General features: G+C 38.0%; 1 protein-coding gene across 1 annotated transcript; it reads left to right on the top strand.

Annotated features, from left to right (window-relative positions):
- Positions 1–17,638: 17,638 nt before the first annotated feature.
- Positions 17,639–22,729, top strand: katnbl1 (katanin p80 subunit B-like 1). Its single transcript, XM_036581908.1, has 10 exons — positions 17,639–17,835; positions 19,072–19,199; positions 19,323–19,360; positions 19,536–19,806; positions 20,739–20,854; positions 21,044–21,094; positions 21,547–21,636; positions 21,734–21,838; positions 21,950–22,043; positions 22,131–22,729. Exons 2-10 carry the CDS (start codon positions 19,083–19,085, stop codon positions 22,161–22,163), a joined length of 915 nt encoding a protein of 304 aa, XP_036437801.1. The 5' UTR covers positions 17,639–17,835; positions 19,072–19,082; the 3' UTR covers positions 22,164–22,729.
- The last annotated feature ends 594 nt before the right edge of the window (positions 22,730–23,323 follow it).

Genomic DNA, 23,323 nt, shown 5'->3' with positions numbered 1-23,323 from the left:
CCATCAGTTCAAGGTGCTGACAAGGTCGAGGCTCATAATACAATGACTGACACAGTAAGTGTCTTCCAAGGGATTTGTATTCTCATATTTCTTTCATATTCGTTTTCTTCCTTTTTGAGGCATTGCTTTACAGTTGCGGTTGATTTCTGCACTGAAAAAAGTGCAGCATTGAAAATATCTGATCCACATGAATGAATTATATTACATCAATAAAAGTTGATACAGTTGCTTACTTCTGCCAATACTTGTGTTGATGTTTTATTCATGTGGAGATTGTATACATGATATATATTTGAAGTAAGTTCACTGTGTCACGTTTTTGGTGTGCTGCTCCACCTCTGTAAACACATCTGATTTTATTGCTGCATGAAATTCATCCTGGTGTTTTTGTAAATATGATGACAAGTCAGGCTAATTCCAGATGTTTCCAATAATTCTTGAGCGAAGCTTGACGAAGAAAGAGCAATGGAGGTCCAACTGATGCACAGTGTGTAAATGGATCTTGATAATCAAGCCTGATCATAGATCATTTACAAGTCATGACCTCACAGAGCAATATACAAAGCAAGCTCATGGCTCTGAGGATGATGAGCTTTTGAATTCAAAGATATCAGCCTCTTCATTGTGTTTCTTTCTTGAAGTTTATGCAGTAGAAATGTGTCTATAAATGTTTGGTTTTGAGTTAGTTAGTACTCTTGTTGAAGTTCAAACAGTGCTACTACAATGGGCTTCTATTCCTGTTTGAACAAGTTTGAATCCATAATGATTATGAAAAAATGTGGTATTGATTTGTAACTTCAATAGGAATCCTCATTTCTTGCAGAATCCAGAGTGGTTTGATGTGAAATAGTTCATTGCACACTCTTAAAAAAGATGGTCCTTCAAGAGTTAGTATAATTAGAAGGTATTTTGCTTCATGGGTTATTCAGATTGATGGAGAATGTGCTGTAAATGGTTCTATATAGCACCAAAAAAGGTTTTTATATTGTGACAATATCAAGCTTGTACCAATAGAAGAACCCTTTTTGGTGCTATATAGAACCCTTTTCAAAAAGGTTCTATATATAACTATCTACAGCATATTCTCCACCAATCTGAAGAACCATATCACCATGCAAAGAACCCTTTAAGCATGCAAATAAGTGTTCATGGTTCTATATATAGCCACTTTACGAAAGAACCCTTAAAGGGCAATCTTTTTTTAAGAGTTTAGAGAAACTTATTATTTCTGACAGACTTGTGGTGATAGGAACCAGGGGACACAATGTCTACAACACAAATATAGTTTTATTTGCTATCCAAAATGATCAGTGAACCTACACAGGCCTTCTGAGTTTTGAGCATGAAACCTCTCAGAATGTCTTAACAATTGAATTGTGCAGAATCTTTTTAAAAATCTATTTAATTCTGTTTCAGCTGTTTCAGAGTTCAGTGCAAAGTTGTCCTTAGAAAAAGGACACATATGGATCATTCTATCAAACTGGTTTTACTTTTTGACTTTTGACTGACTTGGACTTGGACTAGAATCCTTTAACTTAGAGTGACCCTATACCTTAATGATGATTACTGTAAAACAAGTAATTAAACGTTTCATTTTGTCACTGCCAAAGCAATCATAACACTATCTAAACTTTACCAAATGTTTCATTGGGGACTGTTTCAGTGGTGACAGTTTTAGATAATGGACTAAAAGTCTTTGTATTCACTTTCAAAGAAATCAAAAATATGTTGTAAAAACAACATTGAAAAAATTATAAAAAGATGTCAGTATTATTTTCACAAGTTGAAATTTAGTGGTTAGAATTCGCAACAGTCACCTCCCAATAGAAAGCACTCTATAAATGAAGATTTTGTGTTTAGCTTATTACTCTTTCAGGTAATGCTTTGGGTTTAAATAGATCACAGCATAACCTTTGGTAATATCTAAAGTCTGAATGTTTATTTATTTATTTATTTTTGTCTGTGGGACCACAGTTTGAACTTATTCGCTAGAATGGCCCATATTTCCATATTAGCTCAGTTTAAAACCTGGAAATTAAGTTTAGTTGGCATTTCTGTCAATTGGTCCGTAATTAATGACAGTCTATGAGGCTTTTCAGTGTATAAATGGAGTCTCTGCAGAGGAAGAAGCTAAACTTGACCAAATATCCAAGACCCAGTCAAAGCTATGCATCACTAGGCAACGCTTTGTGCACTTGTCAGCTAGCCTTAGCTTATACTATGGCAATGATGTCACTCTCTCCCACCAGTCAGCGACAGTAGGCCAGAGTGTGACTCAATGCCTGGAACGCCATAAAAAGGGAAGAGTTGTTTTGACTGAGCAGCTGTAAATGCTGTGGCCTCCCTGTGTAGTAGACTAGAGATTGGGATTTTGCCAAGTTTATCAATTCGCTTTGGATTTAAGAACTCAAGTCTGCTTATTGCATTTAATTTGTCAGAGGTCATCCAGAGGGATCAAATGAAAAAGTAATTTGGGATTCTGGATTCAGGTTTTAAATGGGACTCTGCCATATCACTGCAGGGACACAGTGTCTCTCTAAAGCCATGTGGTACTCATTGAAAGTTCTGTTATATATCTGCTTTCTACCAATTCTCTCACACATAGCAGATTACTGATGCCAATAATGTCAATTAGGGAGCATATTCATAACTCCTAAAATCTCGTATGCCTCCTGTCTCCTGTTTCTCTGGGTCCTTTGGTGAACTGAGGCTTCTTTGAGCTCTGAAATAGCACGAAAATCAGGCGGAGAGATAAACGCTCAGAGCCCATCTGGTATCGCACTCCTCAGGCTGGGCCGAGCTGAGCTGTCAGCCCAAGCACGTAACTGGGGGTGTCCTGAGGAAGAGCGAATGGAAACTATTTTCTCTAAATTGGTGGTAAATGCAATTTGTTGTGAAAAAGCACACACAGACTCCTGAACATGAAGTAAAGTCAGGGCTTTTCGTGTCAAAGGTACCTCTGGGGGGTATGGTTGGACATTTAGGCTGTCCCAGGTAAATCTACTTTCACTGGCCAAAATTCAAGAGTAATACACAATGATTCAACGAGGTTAAATGGAATCTTCCTGCACAGCACTTTGTAAACTTGCTTAAGAAATGTGCTTTATAACTAAAATTTTAGAGAAAGCCTAATAACTTATTTGGAAACAAAAAAACATCTGTATATTTGTAGTTAGTTTTTATTTACTATAGTCATCATGCTTGTTGTATTTAAACACTGCAAGTATTGTGGTAATACTCTTATTGCTTTGTTTGGTTGGAATTTGTTTAAATTATTGAAACCCAACAGAATATTCTGTAATCTGTTTTCTCTGTTGTATAAACACTGTTAAAAATAAAGGTTTTGTGCAGGTACATTTATCGTTCATCACGGTACAAACAATGTAAATGTTCCCTCAAAAGTATTAAGGTCCAGTTGAGTACCTCAAATAAGTTTTTCCCAGTGAAAACATATTTGTACCTTTTCATAATCTAATGTTTAAAAAATAGAACAATAAAATAAAAAGCCTGGAGGCATTCGGGGTGTGTGGAGTCAATACAACTATAATTTCAGTGGATTATGATATAGTTATATTCCCTGACTAAAGGTACTGAGATGTACCCTTGAGGGTACCACCCCTCTGATGCAGCCAAGTGAGCTCTTCCATTGGTCAGGTTGTCAGGAGCTGAACTGAAGGCATAATGTTTCAGATTAACCACTAACGCAATTAGGAAGTGGCAGTGGAATCGATCGTTTGGTTTGATGACCAATGGGACAAATTTTGTGAGAATAAGCGTCACTCTAGGCCCTCTGGAAGTCATAGATAATTCACTGACTGTGAATATGAGTGGTAGCCTGACCAATGAGCTTCAGTCATTTGATAGAAATAAAAAACAGTGCTGGCAGTTCAGTATCAGGGCTCTTTACTGAAAGCTTCAGATTAAAAATGAAATGCCTTTTACAAGCTTCAAATGCCCATGTTTATTCTAGAAAGGCCAAAAAACATTCACGTGAATCAATACTATGTGTACTACTAGAATCCCTACATAAATTAGCAATATATGCATTTTTTTCTCTTTGTTTTGACATTTATGGTCTAAAGTGATGGCCTAGATCTAATAGTTATGGTTTTTCACTGCTGTCTTTATTGAACTCCAATTTTTGATAAAAAATAATATTAAGACACCAATAAACAAAAACAGAATTGCTTATTATAAATAACACTGCTAGAAAAAACAGCATAGCGCAGTATAGCTGGCCACCAGCAAAACTATATGTTGTGTTTTGAATGCTGGTATGCTGGTCAACCAGCTAAACTGGCAGACTTGACCAGCAGTAGACCAGGATAGACCAGAATTGAATTCATGTCTAAGCTGTTTTTGTTTTTAAGCTGGGAAATAGAAAGAAAAGGCATGTTTTCAATCACTCATAACATGGGCACCGTTTTGGTTTTAGAAGCTGGAGAGACACTGTCAACTCATGTAATGATTCTGAATGAAGCTGGAACTTCATACCATAAATGCAGAATTAGCGCATGCTGTGAGTGTTAACTCATAAAGCTTGTAAAACTTTTTGGTATTTGGTTATTCCGGTAAGCATACTGACCATCCCTGCAAGAAAAAATAGCACAGACCAGCACGCCTGGTCACCAGCAAAACTAGCATATTGTCACAGTCCAAAGAAAAATACGTATCTCCAAAGTAGTAACTTTACAGAAAAAGGCAAAAATGTTCTTAACTTTTAATGTAAGCTTTAATTCCAAGTGATTTTGGAAAATTTCTATTGGTCCATTCCTCATTAAAAAGTTCACACATTGTAAAGGATAGCTGCTGTGTTCAATTGAGATAGAAAAATGAAAATTGACACAACTGAAAATGTTTTTCTTTGGGCAACAACGATGTGTTGTGTTTTGAATGCTGGTATGCTGGTCAGCAGCAATGAAAGTTAATCACCAGCAAAACCAGCAAATGTTGTGTTTTGGATGTTGGTATGCTGGCTGACCAGAATGATCATGATAGGTGATCAGCTACAAAAGCATCAGACCAGCATAAACCAGCTGTGACCATCTGTGCTGTTTTTCATCAGGAATGTCTGTGCCTTTTAGAAGAACCTGTTGAGATTTTGTGTACCCAGGGAATGGAAGGCCGGGCAATGTTCAGTCCCAGAGGAATGTGTCCAGTCCTAGGCACTGTGATGAATGGCCCTTCAAACTCCACTGCATCCTGTGCTGGCAAAGGAGAGGCGAGCCTGCAGTCAAGCTTCGTACGCCACCTTGGGTATCACCTTACCACCCTGCATGAGCAGCCCATCAGAGCCTGGAGAGCCAGCGCTGTTGCTGCTCTCGGCTGACTTTATGCATGGCAAAGTGCTGGCTCACAAACAGCCAGCGACTGTTTCCCTGCCCTCAGCATGTTTCCCAGCTCTTCCTCTTCTAATTTGATCACACAGAGTTGCACTGTCCAATCTTAGCATGTATGTATTCAGTCAGGAAACGTGTACAGTACTTATTTATTCAAATGGAGCAGACTGCAGTGTTTAGCTCATCTACTGGGAGGGCCTTTTTTTATTAACTGAAAGAACACAATCCCAGCCTCCGAACTATTCTGTCAGAATGCATTCCCAATAGTGAGTCAACACAGCGCAGACTACCACAGTTTCTACAGCCTATGCTCCTGAGACTTCTCTTTGATTAAAAACCAAACCTTCTGCACTTAATCAACATGATTTATATGACTTGTTTATTCTTTAACACAATGAGTAACACAAATAATGCTTTTTGGCAGTAAACCTCCTCAGTGAGCTTTGGGGTTCCACCCAAACAACTGTCATTTGCTCATCTTTTTATAATATACACAGTTGGTTTCCTAAAGAAACTCTTATGCATTGGCTGTGAGACTCATGCATTTAGGTCTAATCTCATGCTCTCACACCACACTTGACAACTCAGTGTTAAAGCAATAGGTTTAATAAGGAGGATGTTCAGATGAGCCAATGCTAAGCTAACACTGGTGCTAGTCAGAGCAATGTTAGATGCTGAGGAGCTTAGTTGGTGCTGAGAAAAATTCATTGTCTTTTGTTTTTCAGTCCTTATGTAAAAGACAAGGGCAAATGATTCATTGTCATTGTTGTTTTACGTAAGAACTTTTAGCAAACTTAATTAAACAATACTACAGTGAAGAAGACGGTGTAGGAAACATTGTGCTTTAATAGTAAATGCTCTCTTATTGAACATGCAGTAATAATTCGGTACACTTAATTTCAATAATCCACTGTAGATGCTTTATAGATGCTCACTCTGTCTTTCACTAGCATTAAACTAAACATCTATTAAATACAACTGATAAATGCCATTAAATCTAATTCTAACTCTAAAACTAAATCTTACCTTCAACAAAAAAAACTTACACTTACTCCTAAACATAACCCTTACCATATTGTTATTGATAGTCAACTGGTAACTTTAGAGACGATTGTGATTGGCTGAGAGGTGTGTCAATCATAATTTAGCAATTGGTCAGTTGTTGTTATACTACTTTTGTTATCCATTTTTGCAAATGAGATGTGAAGAACTGTTTTAAAGAACTTCTTATCTAAGTTTTTTTTTACCCCTAGAATTAAATCTCCAAAGCAAGAACAATTTAGGAATTTTTAAAAGCGTGTAGAAGGAATCATGAAGGTTTCAGGACGTCATGCAGCTCTGAACCAATCCTCCCCTTCTATAAGTCACTACAGGCAGTGTGCTTTCATACTGAATCTGCCTCTATTGGAGATGTTTTAGTCAGTGTGGTTGATATGGCACTATAATCTTACATTCCAAGTAACAAGTAATTAGTGGATGCCAAATACTGCATCTATTGACCGGAAAGATACGTCCTCAGACACAGGTGTGTGGCCCTAGAGCTTTGGAACATGATCTGCTCCAATGTTCTCCAGTCAGCTGTACTTTCATTCAGTATTCCCCAAGATGCCCCTCTACACATAGTTACGTACGTCTCCGTGAGAACGAGGGGCTCCAGCTTAAAGTCCACAGGTGAGTGCCTTGTGTTTTCAGCACATGGGCTTCCTGAGCTGGAACTGCTCGCTGTGGGCTCTGGGGACTGATACCAATCTGTTCTGAATACAGGCACTCATCATAAATCCCCTCCATGCCACTGTCCAAAGAAAACGACTGGGCTACCTGAAATCAAAACACAACCAACTTGCCAGACAGGACATAAGGTGAAGCAAATAGTCTTGGAATTTCCTGTCAATTACATGTCTTGACTTATTAACAAAGAAGTGCATTTGTTGGAGCAAGGCATACATAATAAACATCTTTTATTGCATAATTTTAACATAATCTCTGGGCTAGACAGAGGTATGCCTTCTACTGTTGAGAACCTGGTTCCTTTTGCAAAGGCACTCTATATGACTGTCTCTATGTGGGCATGACAGCGAGAGAATATGACAAACTATAATCTAATCAGTCAGGGCTAAAATCAAGTTGCTGAGGTTCCTGAGCTCACACTTCTAAGTACAGCGCAGCACATCAGAGCAGATTTTAAATCAACGAATGACTATGAGGTTGAAATGCAGAATGTCAGCTTTAATGTTGAGGTATTTACATCTAAACTGAGTGACCAGTACAGTGCAAAAGTCAGAGAACCCTCATTTATTTCATTTCCATTCAAAACAGCTGTGAAGTACAAGTTGTTCATTTTTCAGGAAATATTTCTGAGGAGATTCAAAACTTGGTTCAGATCTGAAAAAATGGAAAAATGTAATAAAACCAAAGAGTGGACACACTAAATACTGAAAATATTGATATTGTGTTTAGTTGTTCAGGCTTCTGTGTAAAGTTCTGTGTAGTTTTCTTCTTATTTTCCTGATGAATAGCTTGTACTTAATGGCCACTTTGACTGGAAATCAAATAAATGAAGGGTCTCTGACTACTGTATTGTACTGCAGATGCCAGGTACATTCCATGGTGATGCTCTGCCAAGTTAGTAATACAGCCATTTTCAGTTCATTTATCTGGGGCCTTGTCTTCAGTAAGTATAATGCATGCTTGGTGGGATTTGGGTTGGGTAACTGACTAGGCTAGTCATGAACATTCAACATTTTGGGGTCAGTTGTACTGCTGCAAGGTGAGGAGATTTGAGGCATTTGATTGGATTCATGCAATTGAGATGCTTCTGTGCACTGGCAGTCATATTTGACAATGCTGGGATTACGTGATGTATTTTGGATCATGAGTAGATTTTTTTTTCATGCTTTCCTCATTCCATCAATCTGGTAGAGGTTAGGCTTAATCTAAGTCCCATGTGTCAAACACAAGGTCTGCGGGCCAAGTCAGGCCCATGACACAGTCCTACTCAGCTGGCGAAATCATTTTAATTTTTTATTTTTATTAACCCGTCTCACCCTGAGATGCACTGCAGTCCCCAGCCTGCACGCCAACATAGTGTGCGTTCTGACCCCCTTCCGCCAAGAACAATCTATGGGTCAGCGGTTATACAAAAAGAAAAGATGGTGTGTAGTTGAAGCAAGTAGGCAGTTAAAAAAAAACTACCTTAAACAATTTAGTTTTATTTAGAATTATTTTTTAATAAGTTTTAATGCCTATTTTGCTGTTGTAGTTTTGCCATGTTTTGAGTGAACAATGGCCAGTTGATGTCATGGCAAAATGTTCAGTAAAAAAAAATTAAATAAAAACACAGCTGGCCCACGGATTTGCTGAGATTTTTTTTTATATGGCCCTTTTAGTGGTTGGGTTTAACACTCCTGATCTCAACTATGAATGGGCCTGTTTACACCTTGCATTAACATGCATTTTTGATTGTTTTGATTCAGATTTCACTTGACTGCATGAAAAACCAGATGTAAACATCCCAGGACACACTGAGAGGGGATTATGACTGGATCAATTAAACTACATTCAGAGGTGGTTAGAGACGGATCTTGACCAGATTTAACACAAGTGTAAACAGATGCTTTTTAACTATCTGTTTACAATTACATGAATTGCAGTGTTGACTAGTGGGTGAAAGAACACACAATGAAAGGAAACATTGAGGATACACAAGGCTGAAGTTAGCCCCAAACCAAGCGCCTTCATGCTCTCTAAGTGGACGAAAGCATCCAAGCCAAGCTTGTCGACTCGTATCATAATGTGGAAAAGAGTAAACAAAAGTAAACAGAAACAATGTCTATGTTCACATGCTTTGTGGGAAAAGTACAATCAGATCTCATCTGGCCAAAGTGGGGACATATTTTAGTAAAAAGAATAAATGGAATCTAGCCAAAGTTTATCTAGATATGAACCAGACTCTAAAAACATGCTAATGCAAGGTGTAAACAGGCTCAATAAGTCTTTATATTAGAACTCTGTTGCCTTTTAATGTACATTTTAGCATACTGTAACCTGGACTTTCTATTCTTGACGCTTACCAGTGGCTTACACCCTGAGATCATACTGGTTTATTCTTCCCTTTATGGTACACTTTGACAAATACACCCACCGAGCACTTAATTAGGAACACCTCCTTGTTTCTACATTCACTGTGTCTGTAGTGACACTGAAGTGGTAATGCCATGTAAGTGTGTGTTGTGCTGGTATGAGTGGATCAGACACAGCAGTGCTGCTAGAATTCTTAAACACCTCAGTGTCACTGCTCAACAGAGAATAGTCCACCAACCAAAAATATCCAGCCAACAGCGTCCTGTGAGCAGTGTCCTGTGACCACTGATGAAGGACTAGAGAATGACTAACACAAACTGGTAGGAGTATCTAAATGAGTGGAAAGTGAGTGGACAAGGTGCTTAAAAACTCCAGCAGCACTGTTGTGTCTGATCCACTCGTACCAGTGCAACACACACTAACACACCACCACCACGTCAGTGTCACTGCAGTGCTGAGAATGATCCACCACCTAAACAATACCTGCTCTGTAGTGGTCCTGTGGGGGTCCTGACCATTGAAAAACGGTACAATGGGGCTAATAAAGTATGCAGAGAAACAGATGGACCTCAGTCTGTAATTGTAGAACTACAAAGTGCACCTATATAGTAAGTGGACCTGATTTAATGGACAATGTGTGTAGAAACAAGGAGCTGTTCCCAATAAAGTGCTTAGTGAGTGTATATGCCTTCATCCTGGAGGGCATTCTTGATCTGATCAACAGCTTTTTTTACGACTGAAACCATTCTCTGAAGACGGCTGTGACTGTGGTGGTCTTCCATGATCTGCCAGGTTGCTAAGCTCACCGGTGTGTTCTTGTTTCTTAATTTTACTAAACAGTTTATTTCGACATGCTTTGTGTTTTGTCTATGTCTCTAATAGATTTAGTCTGATTTTTCAGTCTCATGATGGCCTTCTCTACTGGCACTGATGCTTCTCTAGTTCTCATGTTGAGAAAGAAGGGCTATAGACTCCAGCTGCAAATGCCACATCTAGAATACACTTAAAAAAAACTAATAAACTAATAAGCTTTAATTACTTTGGCATGAAGTGTTTTACCCAATATAGATGCAGCCCAAACTGATGTCAAATCCAGTGTGCTGGAATACAAGGCTAAAACAACAAAAAAGTATCACTGGACAATGATCTACAGAATGCATGGCATACCTGCAGGTCTGGACTGCAACTATAGTGTGGTACTTCTTTGAAAAACAGAAAAGATCAGAGGTTAAATTAAATTATTTATGTAATGAAATTTAGTTGAGTACACAATGTTGTCTCAACTTATACTGCATCATCTGTAACCCCTTCATAGTAGACAGACTTTCAAGGGTATGGCTTTAAATTATATGAATACACTGTGTGACCTAAGAGTGGATCATACAGAGAACATTTAAATGAGATTTTATAACCCAGAGGAGCTCAAGTCTAGGTTGTATCTGTCTACAGGCTCCTAAACAGTAGTTGTAGTTCCCCAGGGAAGGCTTTGGCAGACTTAAAGCTCACTAAAAGCTCAGTAAAAGTTCAGTAAAAGCTCACAGTGGGAGCTACAGACCTACAGAGCTCTTTCACAATCACAACAAAATCCACAGCTCTACACTACCATCTTGTGGTTGAGAACCTCTCGAGCTTTGTAAGAGAGTTCTTTGAGGTCCTTTTAAGTTGAAGAACAGGCCTGGACCAGGGCGCTGAATGAAAACCAACTGTAATGTCTACTGGAAACACAACAAACAAGTATAGTGTCAGCTGCTTTTACTGAATACCACCTATGTTGCAGAGTGATGCCTCAAAACATAGTACAGATGTTCTTCTGCACGGATGTTAGCCTGAACTGAACTCTTTCCACGTTATTCAACACTGCCTTACTTTTCCAAACACTGCTTTAGAAAACACTGAGGAAAAAACTGATGAAATCTATGGTAGAAGAGAACAAGGTTGGTTGGCAAAGGGGACAATTGGCATGGTATTAAGTTCTGGGTCTGTAAGGGGAATTCACAAAAAATGTAACATAAAAATGATTGTCTTCTTAACCCCTAAAATACCAGGCTTATTACATACTGAGGCTTATTGTTCAGTAACTTCAAGGACTCCAATGCAAACTCGCTGAGCTACTTGTATGTTCAAGAAGCAGGTAATAAAACTTTGGGCCCCCCACTGGGCCCTGGCCATTAAAGAGATCAATCATTCATCCATTTAGTCACTAAATCAGCACTCTGATTCTTGCCATCTGTTTAAAAATCTGTTAAAACTTTTTAATTTTAATGTGTTAAAACAAATAATGGTCTCCCTGAGTAAATGCATTACTGAAATATTTTAAAGGGAGATACTGACTATATATATATATATATATATATATATATATATATATATATATATATATATAATTTTTTTTTTTTAATAATTAGAAATGGCAGTCAGCTATAGTTTGATATTTTAACTGACAGCCAACAATGCTAGCTAGTTAACATGACTTAAATACAGAGTTGGGTCCTGATCTGGGTATGGCTGGTTGGCATATGTGTCAGTCTGCTCAAGTGTAGAGTTATGTTATATATATTATATTTCATTATATACTGCACACACGCTAAATAACAAAACAGAATGCAGTAATGTAGTATATCTCTTCATACTAAATATTTATATTAAATTTATATTAAACACTAAATTTGTAACTAAGCTTTATGCCATTTGATGATAAGTGAGTCTATTTCAAGATGAAATGCTATGCCAACTTTTCTTTGTCTTCTTTTTATTATTGTTCTACAGCCACAAAAACACACCTGAGTTAGCAGAGTGACAGCTTAGCAACACTTTCAGAACCACCAGGGATAGCATAGCAATGCCCTAGTGACACTTGGGCAACCATCTTGGCTACCATAGCAATGGCATATTAACATTTAAGCAACCGCCTGGGATAGCACAGCAACAGCTTAGCAACACCTTCACAATCCCCTGGGATACCACAGCTATGGCCAAGCAACTCCTTAGCAACCACTTAGAAACAGCCTAATAAACCCTTAACAACCACCTAGGATACCATAGTAACAGCTTAGCAACACTTCAGCAACCACCTAACAATGCCCTAACAACAGGCTGGAATACCATAGCAACCTCAAAGCAACACAATAGCAACTACCTGGAATTACTATACAAACCCAATTAAAAGGGTTTTCTGCAACGGCTTTAACTTTTGAAGTGTTATTAACTAGCTTTGTTCACAAACTTTAAGTTGGCATGACAAAGTGTATATACTGGTACAACTGACAGCTGTGTACCCAGTTTAAATGATCTTATTCTAAACAAGCTTTAAGGTATAGTTCATTCTGAGAACATTCTCATGATATATGGAAAAGTACAGGGCAAAGCAAAATAGAATGATTGATATTTTGTAGCCAGATAGGAATATTTAATATATAAAATGCGCTTGGATTTTATTTACAAACCCTCTTTGTCAAGCCCAGTACTCATTCAGGAAGTTGAGAGCATTGATGCAAAAGGAAATATAAGAGGTGCGTTTTTAATTGACAATAAATAATTATTAAAAAATGTTTTCAGGCTGCTCTATCCTCCCAGTGATATAATAATGTTTCATTTCCCTGAAGTATTCAGTAGTGGGAAAAAGCAACGGTCCATGAACCTTGCATAGAAAAGAAACACAAACACAAATCACTGTTCCCCTTTTCATTTGTTTTTGATGGCATTCGTTGTTTCCCTTTGAATCCACAGGCACAGCCAAAATACTATGGTGCAACTAAACTCCTTTATGGCTTTGAAGCGTATCATAGGAGAAGTATGCAGTAGAATCAGTGCCCTGCGGCCCGTCCCTCTGTTTCCGACCGTGCTGTGGTCAAAGACGAAATAGGAGCCATGGCCCCATAAGCCTCAGCTATGGCAGCCTGCCCCCCGAAAGAACAGAGCAACACTTGTGAGAAGAATCACTTGAAACAGGCTTACGTAATACAAACACAATTACTGATATTAAGCTCTGATGTCTGGAAGTACAGCCAAGAGCAACATGCTACTGCCTTTTCACTCTGTCCCCGGACTGCAGCGTGCAACAGGCCTCTGGGACTGCCAGGGCAAAAAGCAGGATACGGGAGATTAAGGGGAATGGATGATTGCTCTCAGTAAATCCAGCATGTTGCCCTGTAGAAAAATAATCTCTTCCTCAGTGGTAGTTGCCTCATTACATGCTCAAAATGTCCAGTTTTGGTGGTTTATGAAACTGAAACAGCAAAAATGTTCACATGCAAGATAATTAGTTGTGCAAATAAAAGTTGTAGTCTGGAAACAAAAATGGTCTTGGTCTTCCATTAAACCAAGGAACTGTGCTTTAATGAATGACCTTGTATATTGCTTTTTGTGGTCATGCTGATATGTTCTTCTCTTTCTGAAATCTCTGACACCTCTGTGCCTGATCTGACCCAAAAAGGGCTCTTCTATTGTTACAAGCTTGACATTGTAACAATAGCAGATGTTGGTGCTATATAGAACCATTTTCAAAAAGGTTCCATATAGAATCGTATACAATATAGATCCATTCTCCATCAATCGGAAGAGCTATTTCATGATGCAAACGATCTTTTAAGATGGGGTCCAATCTTATCCGCAAAGGACCGGTGTGGCTGCAGGTTTTCACTCCAACAAAGCAGGAGGTCACCTGATGAAAGACTGAGACCAACTGATTAAACAAGTAGAATCAGGTGTGCTCCAGCTTGTTTGGAGTGAAAACACTGGCGGATAAGATTGGACACCCCTGCTTTTAAAAGCCTCTTTGAGGGTTTAAAGGGTGGGAAACAGTAAAATACAGTTAGTCTAATCTAAGTTTTCTAATACAATTTTATCCATATACTTTGGCAGATCAACCTTAATAATTGCAGGACCCTCCACAAAAATTGGCATCCCTGGTAAACAGGAGCAAACAAAAATCTATTAACAAAAGAAACAAAAATCGAACCTTTTTTGAAGTACGATAATTTTAAAAACTAAATCTTATTAGGAAATAAATACTTTTTCTCAAATCTGTATGGACCACAATTATTTACACCCCTTCATTTAATACTTTGTGCAGCCTCCCTTTGCAAAGACTACAGCTCTGAGTCTTCTCCTATAACACTTAATGAGACTGGAGAACACATGGCAAATGATCTGAGACCATTCCTCCACACAGAACCATTGCAGATCCTTCAGATTCTGAGGTCCACGCTATCTTTGTGACCACACCAAACTCACCTCTGGTGTTTGTTGCCAAAAACCTCTATTTTGAACTCACTGCAAGTTCCAGTAATGTATGGCAAACTGTAAGCGCTTGAGTTTGTTGGTCCTTGACAGCAGAAGCTTTCTTCTGGCAACCCCCCAAACAACTTGTGGTTATATAGGTGGTGTTTGATTGTAGTTTGGGGGATGTTGTGACCCCAAGAACTAACTAATGTCTGCAGTTCTCCAGTTGTGATTCTTGGAGATTCTCTGTCCATCCTGATTACTGTGCATGGGGTCAGTATAGACATACGTCCTCTTCCCGGCAGATTCTTAACCTCTCCCTTTGTTTTAAGCTTCTTAAGCATTGACTGGATGGTGGAAATGGGCATTTTCAACTGTTTAGTTATTTTCGTATGGCCATTTGTGCAGCTCAACAACCTTTTGTCGCACATTGTTGCTGTTTTCTCTGGTCTTTCTCATAGTGATGAATGACTGAGGGAATTTGGCCTGTGTTGTACCTCATATATATATATATATATATATATATATATATATATATATTATATATATTATATATATATATATTTTCATTACAAGATTTTTTTTTCCTTTCAATTACCAATATTTGTGGTTGGCAATATCTAGGGAAGGACCAGGACGTCTGGAACAATGTGCTATGGCCAGGTAAGTCAAAGATAGAGTTGTTTGGCCACAGTACCAGAAGCCAGGTTTGGTGAACTTCATACAGAATGTTATGGTTTGGGGCTGCTTTGCTGCCTCAGAGCCTGGCCAACTCGCAATCATACAATAAACTATAAATTCTTTTTCATACCAGAGATTACTTGAGGAGAGTGTGAAGCCATCTACCAAAAAGTTCAAACTGAAGAAGTTGACTTCTAACAGGATAATGATCCCAAACATACAATGCAACATACAGTAAATCCACCAAGGAATGTCTCAAAAAGAAGTAATGGAGGTTTATGTAATGGCCCAGTCAAAGCCCAGATCCGAATCCCATCAAAATGCTGTAGGGGGGATTTTAAACAGGCTGTACATGCAAGAAACCCCCCCCCCCGGAATTTTTTTTCCCAGCAGATGCCAGAAATCGGTAAACAGTTATTGGCAATGCCTACATAATGTTGTTTCTGTCAAAAGGGGCAATATCAGTTACTGTAGCCAGGTGTGTACTTACTTTTTCAATTGAAAAAAGACACCTCAGTTAATTTATTTTTGAATAAATGATTGCAAAGTCAGATTTCCTTTGTTTTATTTTATTATATAATATTTATCTACATTTTATGGGTCTTTGCACATGACTGTATTATCTTTTTTTATTGTTTGTGTCAATCATGATACTGGCAGACAATTATAGTATGGAGGCATCACTGGGGACTTTGCTTTTAAAAAATCAAGAAAGAAAAAAATAAGATCATGATGTCCATGCTACTTAAACACATATTTTAACAAACACTTTGATCATGTTTATATGAGTATGTAACCCTGTGTGAGGGAGACTTTAAATGTTAAATAAAGTTAAAATAAAATGTATGATTCTCTAAGTGGTAACATTTATCAGTGTCTGTCACATTAAAGAAAATCTTTAAACGTTAAATTGCTGTCCTGCTTACAATTACTTGTGGACCAGTGAATGTACATAGTTTGGAATCTGTGAACATAAATGCCATAATCTAGAGCATTGTTTCCCAACCCTGGTCCTGGGGTACCCCTGCCCTGCACATTTTAGCAATTTTCCCGCTTGAACACACCAGATCTATAAAAGGAAAGTGACATGTGGTGGTGCTCTTTTCTGGAACATGATGATGAATATATGCTTTAGTAATGACCGTGTCTAATATAAACATGGTCTATGCACAACCTGCAGCTTTCATTATCTATATCATTAAAAAATAGATTGTTTAATGTAAATATGTAGCTTAAAGTTACACAGCAAAAAAAAAAAGATATTTTGGCAAGTGAAATCTTAAATCTAGTCAACACTGCTAAAAAAAAACTTTAACCATTAAAAGTTTCTGCTGGTTCCTGATTGTGTCCAGTAGTCGCTAATGGGTGTGTTTTCCTGATGGGTTGACATTACAGTGTGAAGGATTCTAATAGTTTGCACTGTTAGAAATAAAGATACTGTGTAGGTACACTTTTCATTACAGGGTACAAACAATGTAAATGTTACCTCAAAGGTATAACAGTGGTTTTAAGGTTCAATTGCGTACCATTAATATGTTTTTTTTGCAGGTGAAAAGTACATATTTGTACTTTTTCATCAGCAAATGTTTTTATAAAATAAAATAATAAGCCTGGAGACATTCGGGGTGTGTGGAATCAATACAACTTACAAAATATAATTTCAGTGGATTATGGTACGATTATGTTCCCTGACTAAAAGTACTGAGATGTTCCCTTGAGGGTACCACCCCAGTGACAGAAGGGGCACTGCCCCAGTGACAGTTTCATACCTTTTTTTCTGAGAGTGTAACAGGTGGAAACGATTAAGCCAATTCCCATTAGAAAGCAAAATCATCAGGTTTTAATCCAATTGGTACTAGCGGTTTTTTTCAGTGAATATACCCAACATTTGTCATTATGTTACAAGAATATTATAATGTTATTTATAACTTACTTCTATAACCTATGTGTTTTACCTGCTTTGAGTCAAAAGAAAATGCCATGCTATTAGCTTCAACATGACTACAGCAAGTAGCTAAAGAAGAAAATCACTTTGTCGTTTTGTCTTCAATTAAAGTCCTGTTCGTATGACGAGGGCACTATTTATTAACTTGTTTAGCTATCTGTATATTTCTTTATTTTGCACTGGGGCCCAAAAGCTTCTTGTTAGGCAACTAACCTCGCCTGTGGTGGCCTGTACTCTCAGGTCACGCTGCGCTCCGGGTACCAACGCTCTTCGCTGAAACTATAGCGGTTCTGTTTCAGGCTCTTCCACGTTGCGCCACTGTAGGTCGCCAAAGTCCAGCCCGCCCCTGATTTGGAGTCCGCCAGAGACTCCTCTCAATCCCACAATCCCAGCAGACCAAGTTTGTATTTATTTGAATGGTCCTGGCTTCGCCCAGTTTGTGAATGTGCATTAAATTCTAGCTGTCATCCTTCTAACGTACTGTTCCTGGTATTACATCGACACACTATCATCCTGGGATATTGCTTTAGAGAGCAGAGGAAGCTAAGCTAAGTTTACAAAAATGTCATGGTAAGGGTGCTTGATTGAGAAGAGTAGACTAGACTAGAGACTAGGCAGCCATATGTTATTGTCTAAGTTAGTTGTGGCTAGTTAGCTGCATTGTTAAACACTGCTTAACAGCTTGTTTGGTAGTTTGAACAGGGAGGTCTAAGACCTTGGTCTTAGAAGAGCAGCTGGTGGGACGAGCGGTTACATATAATTTTTGCAGAAATAGTGATTTGCCTTTTGTTTGTGTAACTTGGTTGCCTAAGTAGCAAGCTAATTAGCAAGCTAACGAATGAGACGGAGGCCGTAACGTTACATGACTTTGACGTTAGCTTCTTTCATCTAGTTAGTTAGCTAACGCTAGCTGATTCTCTGAGTGTTATTAACTGAATAGTGAGTTATCTGTTATTAGCAACTGTTAGTTTATAAGGACCAGGTTGAAAACCTTTATGCTGTACTTCCCATGGCCGCTAGCTTCACGTTAGCCGGAGAGCTAGCTGTAGTTGGAAACTCCTGTTCTTAAGGCACCGCTAGTGCTAGCTCTTGAAGTTAGCTAGCTAAGCCGACGCTTCGTGCAGGTGATAAACAACAGATTTTTTAGATTTTGCATTATTCACGTGTGCCACTGCTAGACACGGCCAGAGATATCCATCCAACATAAAATGTGATGTATTTTTGAATTAACGTTTCAAGCAAAGTGGTCTAGCTAAATTACGTTATTCCGTAGACGTGTTAATCCGAGGTAGAGACGCTCATGTTTGGTAGCCAATGTGTTTTTCAATACCGTCCATATCAAGATCAGTGGATAAACTTTGTCTTACTTTTGTGACAATGAGAGTAACTCACTTCCAGAGTTGGGCTAAATACTGTAAAAAGTAGTGATGACTGTTCCAAATGTATTCAGTAACATTTTTCATTACGATACATAAAGTAATGTATCCTGAATACATTTTGAATTTTTTTCTTTAGATTTTGTCTAAGAAGCATGTTTACTGCATGTTGTGTGTTTATTTTAAGATAGTTAATAATGGGTAAGTATTTTAGAAGTATTCTCCCAAAAATGTAAAAAGTAATTGCATTATGATATGAATGATGAGTATACTACCTTGGACTAAATACAAATACTCATTGTCTGCATTCTGAATACGTATTCCTCGTTCTTGTATTTCATCCCTGCTTTCTTCCTATGTGATCTGTGTTATTATGATATAAACATATATTTAGACTAATTTGCATTTTGATTTTTTTGATGCTCCCTAGAATCCCTGATTATGGCCACTGGAAACCATGTTGGGAATGATGAAGAAATCCACTGGCTCAAGCAGGCCCAGTCCCTTGGTCTTTTCAAACACAAGAGCTGTCTTGAAGATGAAAAGAACATGAAGGAGGTGAGTTCAGACAACTCAAAGTACAAAACTATACGTTGTATGATGGGACATGTTGGCTAAAAGCTGTCAAAGCTTCTTTTGCCGACTCGAGGAATACTAGTATTGCCTATCCTCTCTTTTTAGGTGGATTATTTAAATAAGGAAGAAATAGATAAAGAAAGGTGAGTTTTGAGCCATGGCCATAAGGACCTGTTTATCCTAACGTCTGCTTCCCTGAGAGAGAGCCAACTAATACAAAGACAAAGACATATTGCTGTTAAACATGTAAAAAAACAAAACAAAAAAAAACAAACAAAAAAACTTGCCGTGTACTCAGTTTACCCTTCATCTTAACAGATTTCCAGTGGGTCGTTGTGCACACAATTACGGCAAAGCAAAACGAGTGGTGAGCAAGAAGACACGACATTCAGCGGTGGGCTCTGGTGTACGCCGGAGAGAACCTTTAGTACACAGGTCCTCTGACATGGCAAACAAAGAAAATGAGCTGACATGTGCCGAAGATGTACATGGTATTCGCTATAATGACAACTGTGGGTTCCCTGTGAACTCAACAGAAGCCTCGAAAATGGCAGGAGCTGGCTCCAAGTATAGTGACTACTTTACTGAGGTGAGTTACCTTGGACTGCGCTAAGAGAAAGTGTGGGTAATGGAGATGACATTCCTGGAATTCTCCTGTTAAACAACTTCTGGTGAAGTTTATTTCTTAATGAATTACAGTTGTTTTGTCACATCTGTGGAATGCTGGCAGTTACCATGGACAGTCATTTTGCATCTGTTTGGAAAAGAATTGAAAACTTGACTCAAAACACACCTATAACAGAAGCCACTGGGCAGATGCTAAATTGTGTGATGTGTGATTAATGTTTTAAATAAGTGACTATATAATGCACATTTGGAACTACAACCTTTGCATTCCAAAATTAGAGGTTTAAAGTAGAGACAGACATGAGAATAGTTTACCAAACTTTCAAACACTGCAGCAAAACAGTAAAAAAGAATTCCAGTTGCTTTCTGGTATCTGTGCAGGACACCAGTAAAATCTCTGTCCACATTTCCACACTGGTAACAAATCAATTCTTGTAAAATGTAAACAAAGTTAAATAGCTTTAACTGAAAAATCCAGTTCTCAACTGGATTATAAATTTTATATATATATATATATATATACACACACACACACGGGTACATTATGTTTTACAGACTGTTTACAAAATGTTTACTGATGGAATTCAGCGAATGCTGGTAATGGTTTTGCATCAATGGTTTTTCCTTTCTAAGTGCAGAAAAACAATGTCTGGATTTGGAATTAACATCTGTGGTAATCAGTCGTACTCTACAGATGTCGCAGATAGAAATTAGGGTTAAAAACTGCTACAGTAGTCCTGTAAGTGCTTATTTTGTGTACTCGGTGTGGCTTAATACAAGTAGGCCAGTGGCTAGCTCTTGACGTTTGCCTGCCTTGTTTTAATTTACAGTCAGTGACTGCTAAATCTGAATTCTGTAAGGCCTGTGCTAATTTTGTTTTTCTGTGCTTTTAAGTTATCAAAGGACCATGATGCAATGACTCATGTGCTCTTCGGAAGGAATCTCAGATTAAATGTTGCTTTAACACTTTGGCGAAGAAGTGCTAGTGAATTAGTGGCTTACTTGATCAGGTAAGGAGTTTACAGAATTACATACCTTCACAACTGATTAATACATTAGTTTTTACAGGAAAGTCGTGTAGCCGTTTCCTTCTACAAAACATTCTTTATGTGTCAGGATTAAAAGTAGATGAAAAACCTACCTAACCCAATTTAAGTGTAAACAATGTATTCTGTATTTCTTTGAATTGTATTTTACAGAATACAAGACAGAGGCGTCCTTGTTGACTGTCTACCTGTACTTACTAAAAGGTAAATTAAAAACTGTCATTACCTAATTCAACTGTTTTATTGTGCAATTTATTAATCTGTAAGCGACTCTGGTCAGATTACATTTTGTTGATTTTTCTAAGTGATAATAAGTTAAGACATTCTCTACAGAGAACATGCTCCTGCACATTTTAATGCCTTGTTTTTTTGCTAAATTCAACAAACTGGAAAAAAATAACGTAAAATCTGGCCTGTGCAAAAGTCATTTTTTAAGTGTTATGTTTTTTTTTCCCTTCCCTGAAAGTGAACTTAGCAAATAAATACAAACTGTGCAGTAATATTGGCAGAAAAAGGCCATATTTAAGTTTGTTGTCTGTAGAGGATGTGGTACCTTATTTGTGCTTCAACAAAACATGTAATTTGACCAGGGGTGTTGATTTTTTTTTGCATACATCCGTGTGCACAGTATTATAGATATTTTCCCCCCTTTATAGCCTTCAAGAAGAACAGCCATGCATATCTATTGGTTGTTGTGTGGACCTTTTACCACAAGTGAAGACAATTCTACTCAGTAAATATGAAGAGTAAGTAATAAATCATTGTGGAAACTAGATCCAGATTGATTCGCTGTGTATATTTTGGTTATTCTCTAATTGTGTTCTTTTCATTTGTTCAATGTAGGCACCTCATTGTGGCTTTACACTGGGTTCAATCGGTCATCAAGAAATGGTGGCCTGAGCTCTACTCAGATGGCAAAAGATTGCAGGATGGCTGTTCAGATGACAGGTAGTGCTCCATTTTTTACAATACTGTTTCGTATAGCGTACAAATGGCGTAAAAATCAGATGTTTACCCAAATTTTGTGTGAGAAATATACTGAAAGCATGTGTATTCCAGGAATGTTCAGGCCATGAGAAGGCAGCTTCTTGAACTCTGGGATGAAAAGAGTCAACTAACATCAGTCCCCGGACCCGTGGGTGAAATAACCAAGGTTTGGTAAAATTTTTCACGTGCATTTTGAAGTAATACACTGCAGCCCTCTAAGTCTCATATTTTTCCTTTATTTTTTCCTCTCCAGGCTATTGAGTCATATCTCTCACAATTACGCTGATGTATCAATGTAGCACACTGAGGAAACGACCACTACACGCACTTGCTGCAGATCTCTAAGCTGCTCCTTGAGAAACTGCAGCCAAATGAACTGAATCTTTCTATCGCTCCAGATGAGGAAACTGTGGTGAATGGGGAGATAGATGAACTGAACAATTCAGACACTCCCTGCATCAGAACTGGAGACATGTCTTAAAGGGTGAAAGCCTTCCTGCAAAACTTTGAATGACTGCTTCACATTGAAGTGGACTTTATTGCTTAGTGGCACACATTCAACTCCATGAGACTGTATGGAATCGGGCAACTCACAGAAGTGCCAAGCAGAAGTTTTAGCTGTCACACTTGTAGTGCCATGGTGTGCATCTACTGAAGTGGATGTGATGTGATGTATCATGTCTCTGGGCCTCTGACACACCTACTTTCAGTGAAGAATTTGAAGTCCAGCAGTCTTAAATTATTAGAGCGTTCAATCTTTTTTTTTGCCTGTTCATGGATGAAATGTTTGTGTGCGTGTGTATAAATGGTGATTTTTCTTTTAATCAACTTCTGAATAAATTTACAAAATCAGCCAACACAGTTCATATTTATTATTATTAGTATTATTATTAACATATTGCTGCTGTCTGAACAAAACCTCTTCTCTCCATTTTTGCCATTTTTCAGTTTTAAACTATTTATAAATACCATTTATATTGTGTGTAATTTTCATGATGAATGGACCAAAAGAAACGGCCCAAATTGTCTTTTTTTGGGGGGGTGCGGTTCTGGTTCCATTGACTTTCATTAAACTTTTTTCTTTCTCCTGTAAAGTTATTATTTTGGAGATAGGAGGTTTTGTTCCAACAGCAGCAAAATATAAAAGGGGGATGTTTCATAAAGCAGTTTAGGCAGATAACTTAAGCCTAAAGTCAAACCTGTTCAATAGGAAAATTATCAGAGGGACATTCCTATTAGACCATCCTCAATTTTGGGTTTAAGTTATCTGGCTATTTAAGAAATCCTGCTTTGTAAAACATTCCCTGCTCTTTTGAGAGAAGATGGCTATATAGTGACACAGAATAACCTTTGCTACCATTGGACACAAGGGAAAAAACACCCACAGCTGAGGAGGTAACTTGGTAACTAGCACAAACTTGAACAACTGCATGTGTGTTTGTGTAA

This window comes from Colossoma macropomum, unplaced genomic scaffold (assembly GCF_904425465.1).
Source record: "Colossoma macropomum unplaced genomic scaffold, Colossoma_macropomum, whole genome shotgun sequence".
Lineage (NCBI taxonomy): Eukaryota > Metazoa > Chordata > Actinopteri > Characiformes > Serrasalmidae > Colossoma > Colossoma macropomum.
The sequence above is the reverse complement of the archived record's forward strand: the minus strand, read 5'-3'. Positions and strand labels throughout refer to the sequence as shown.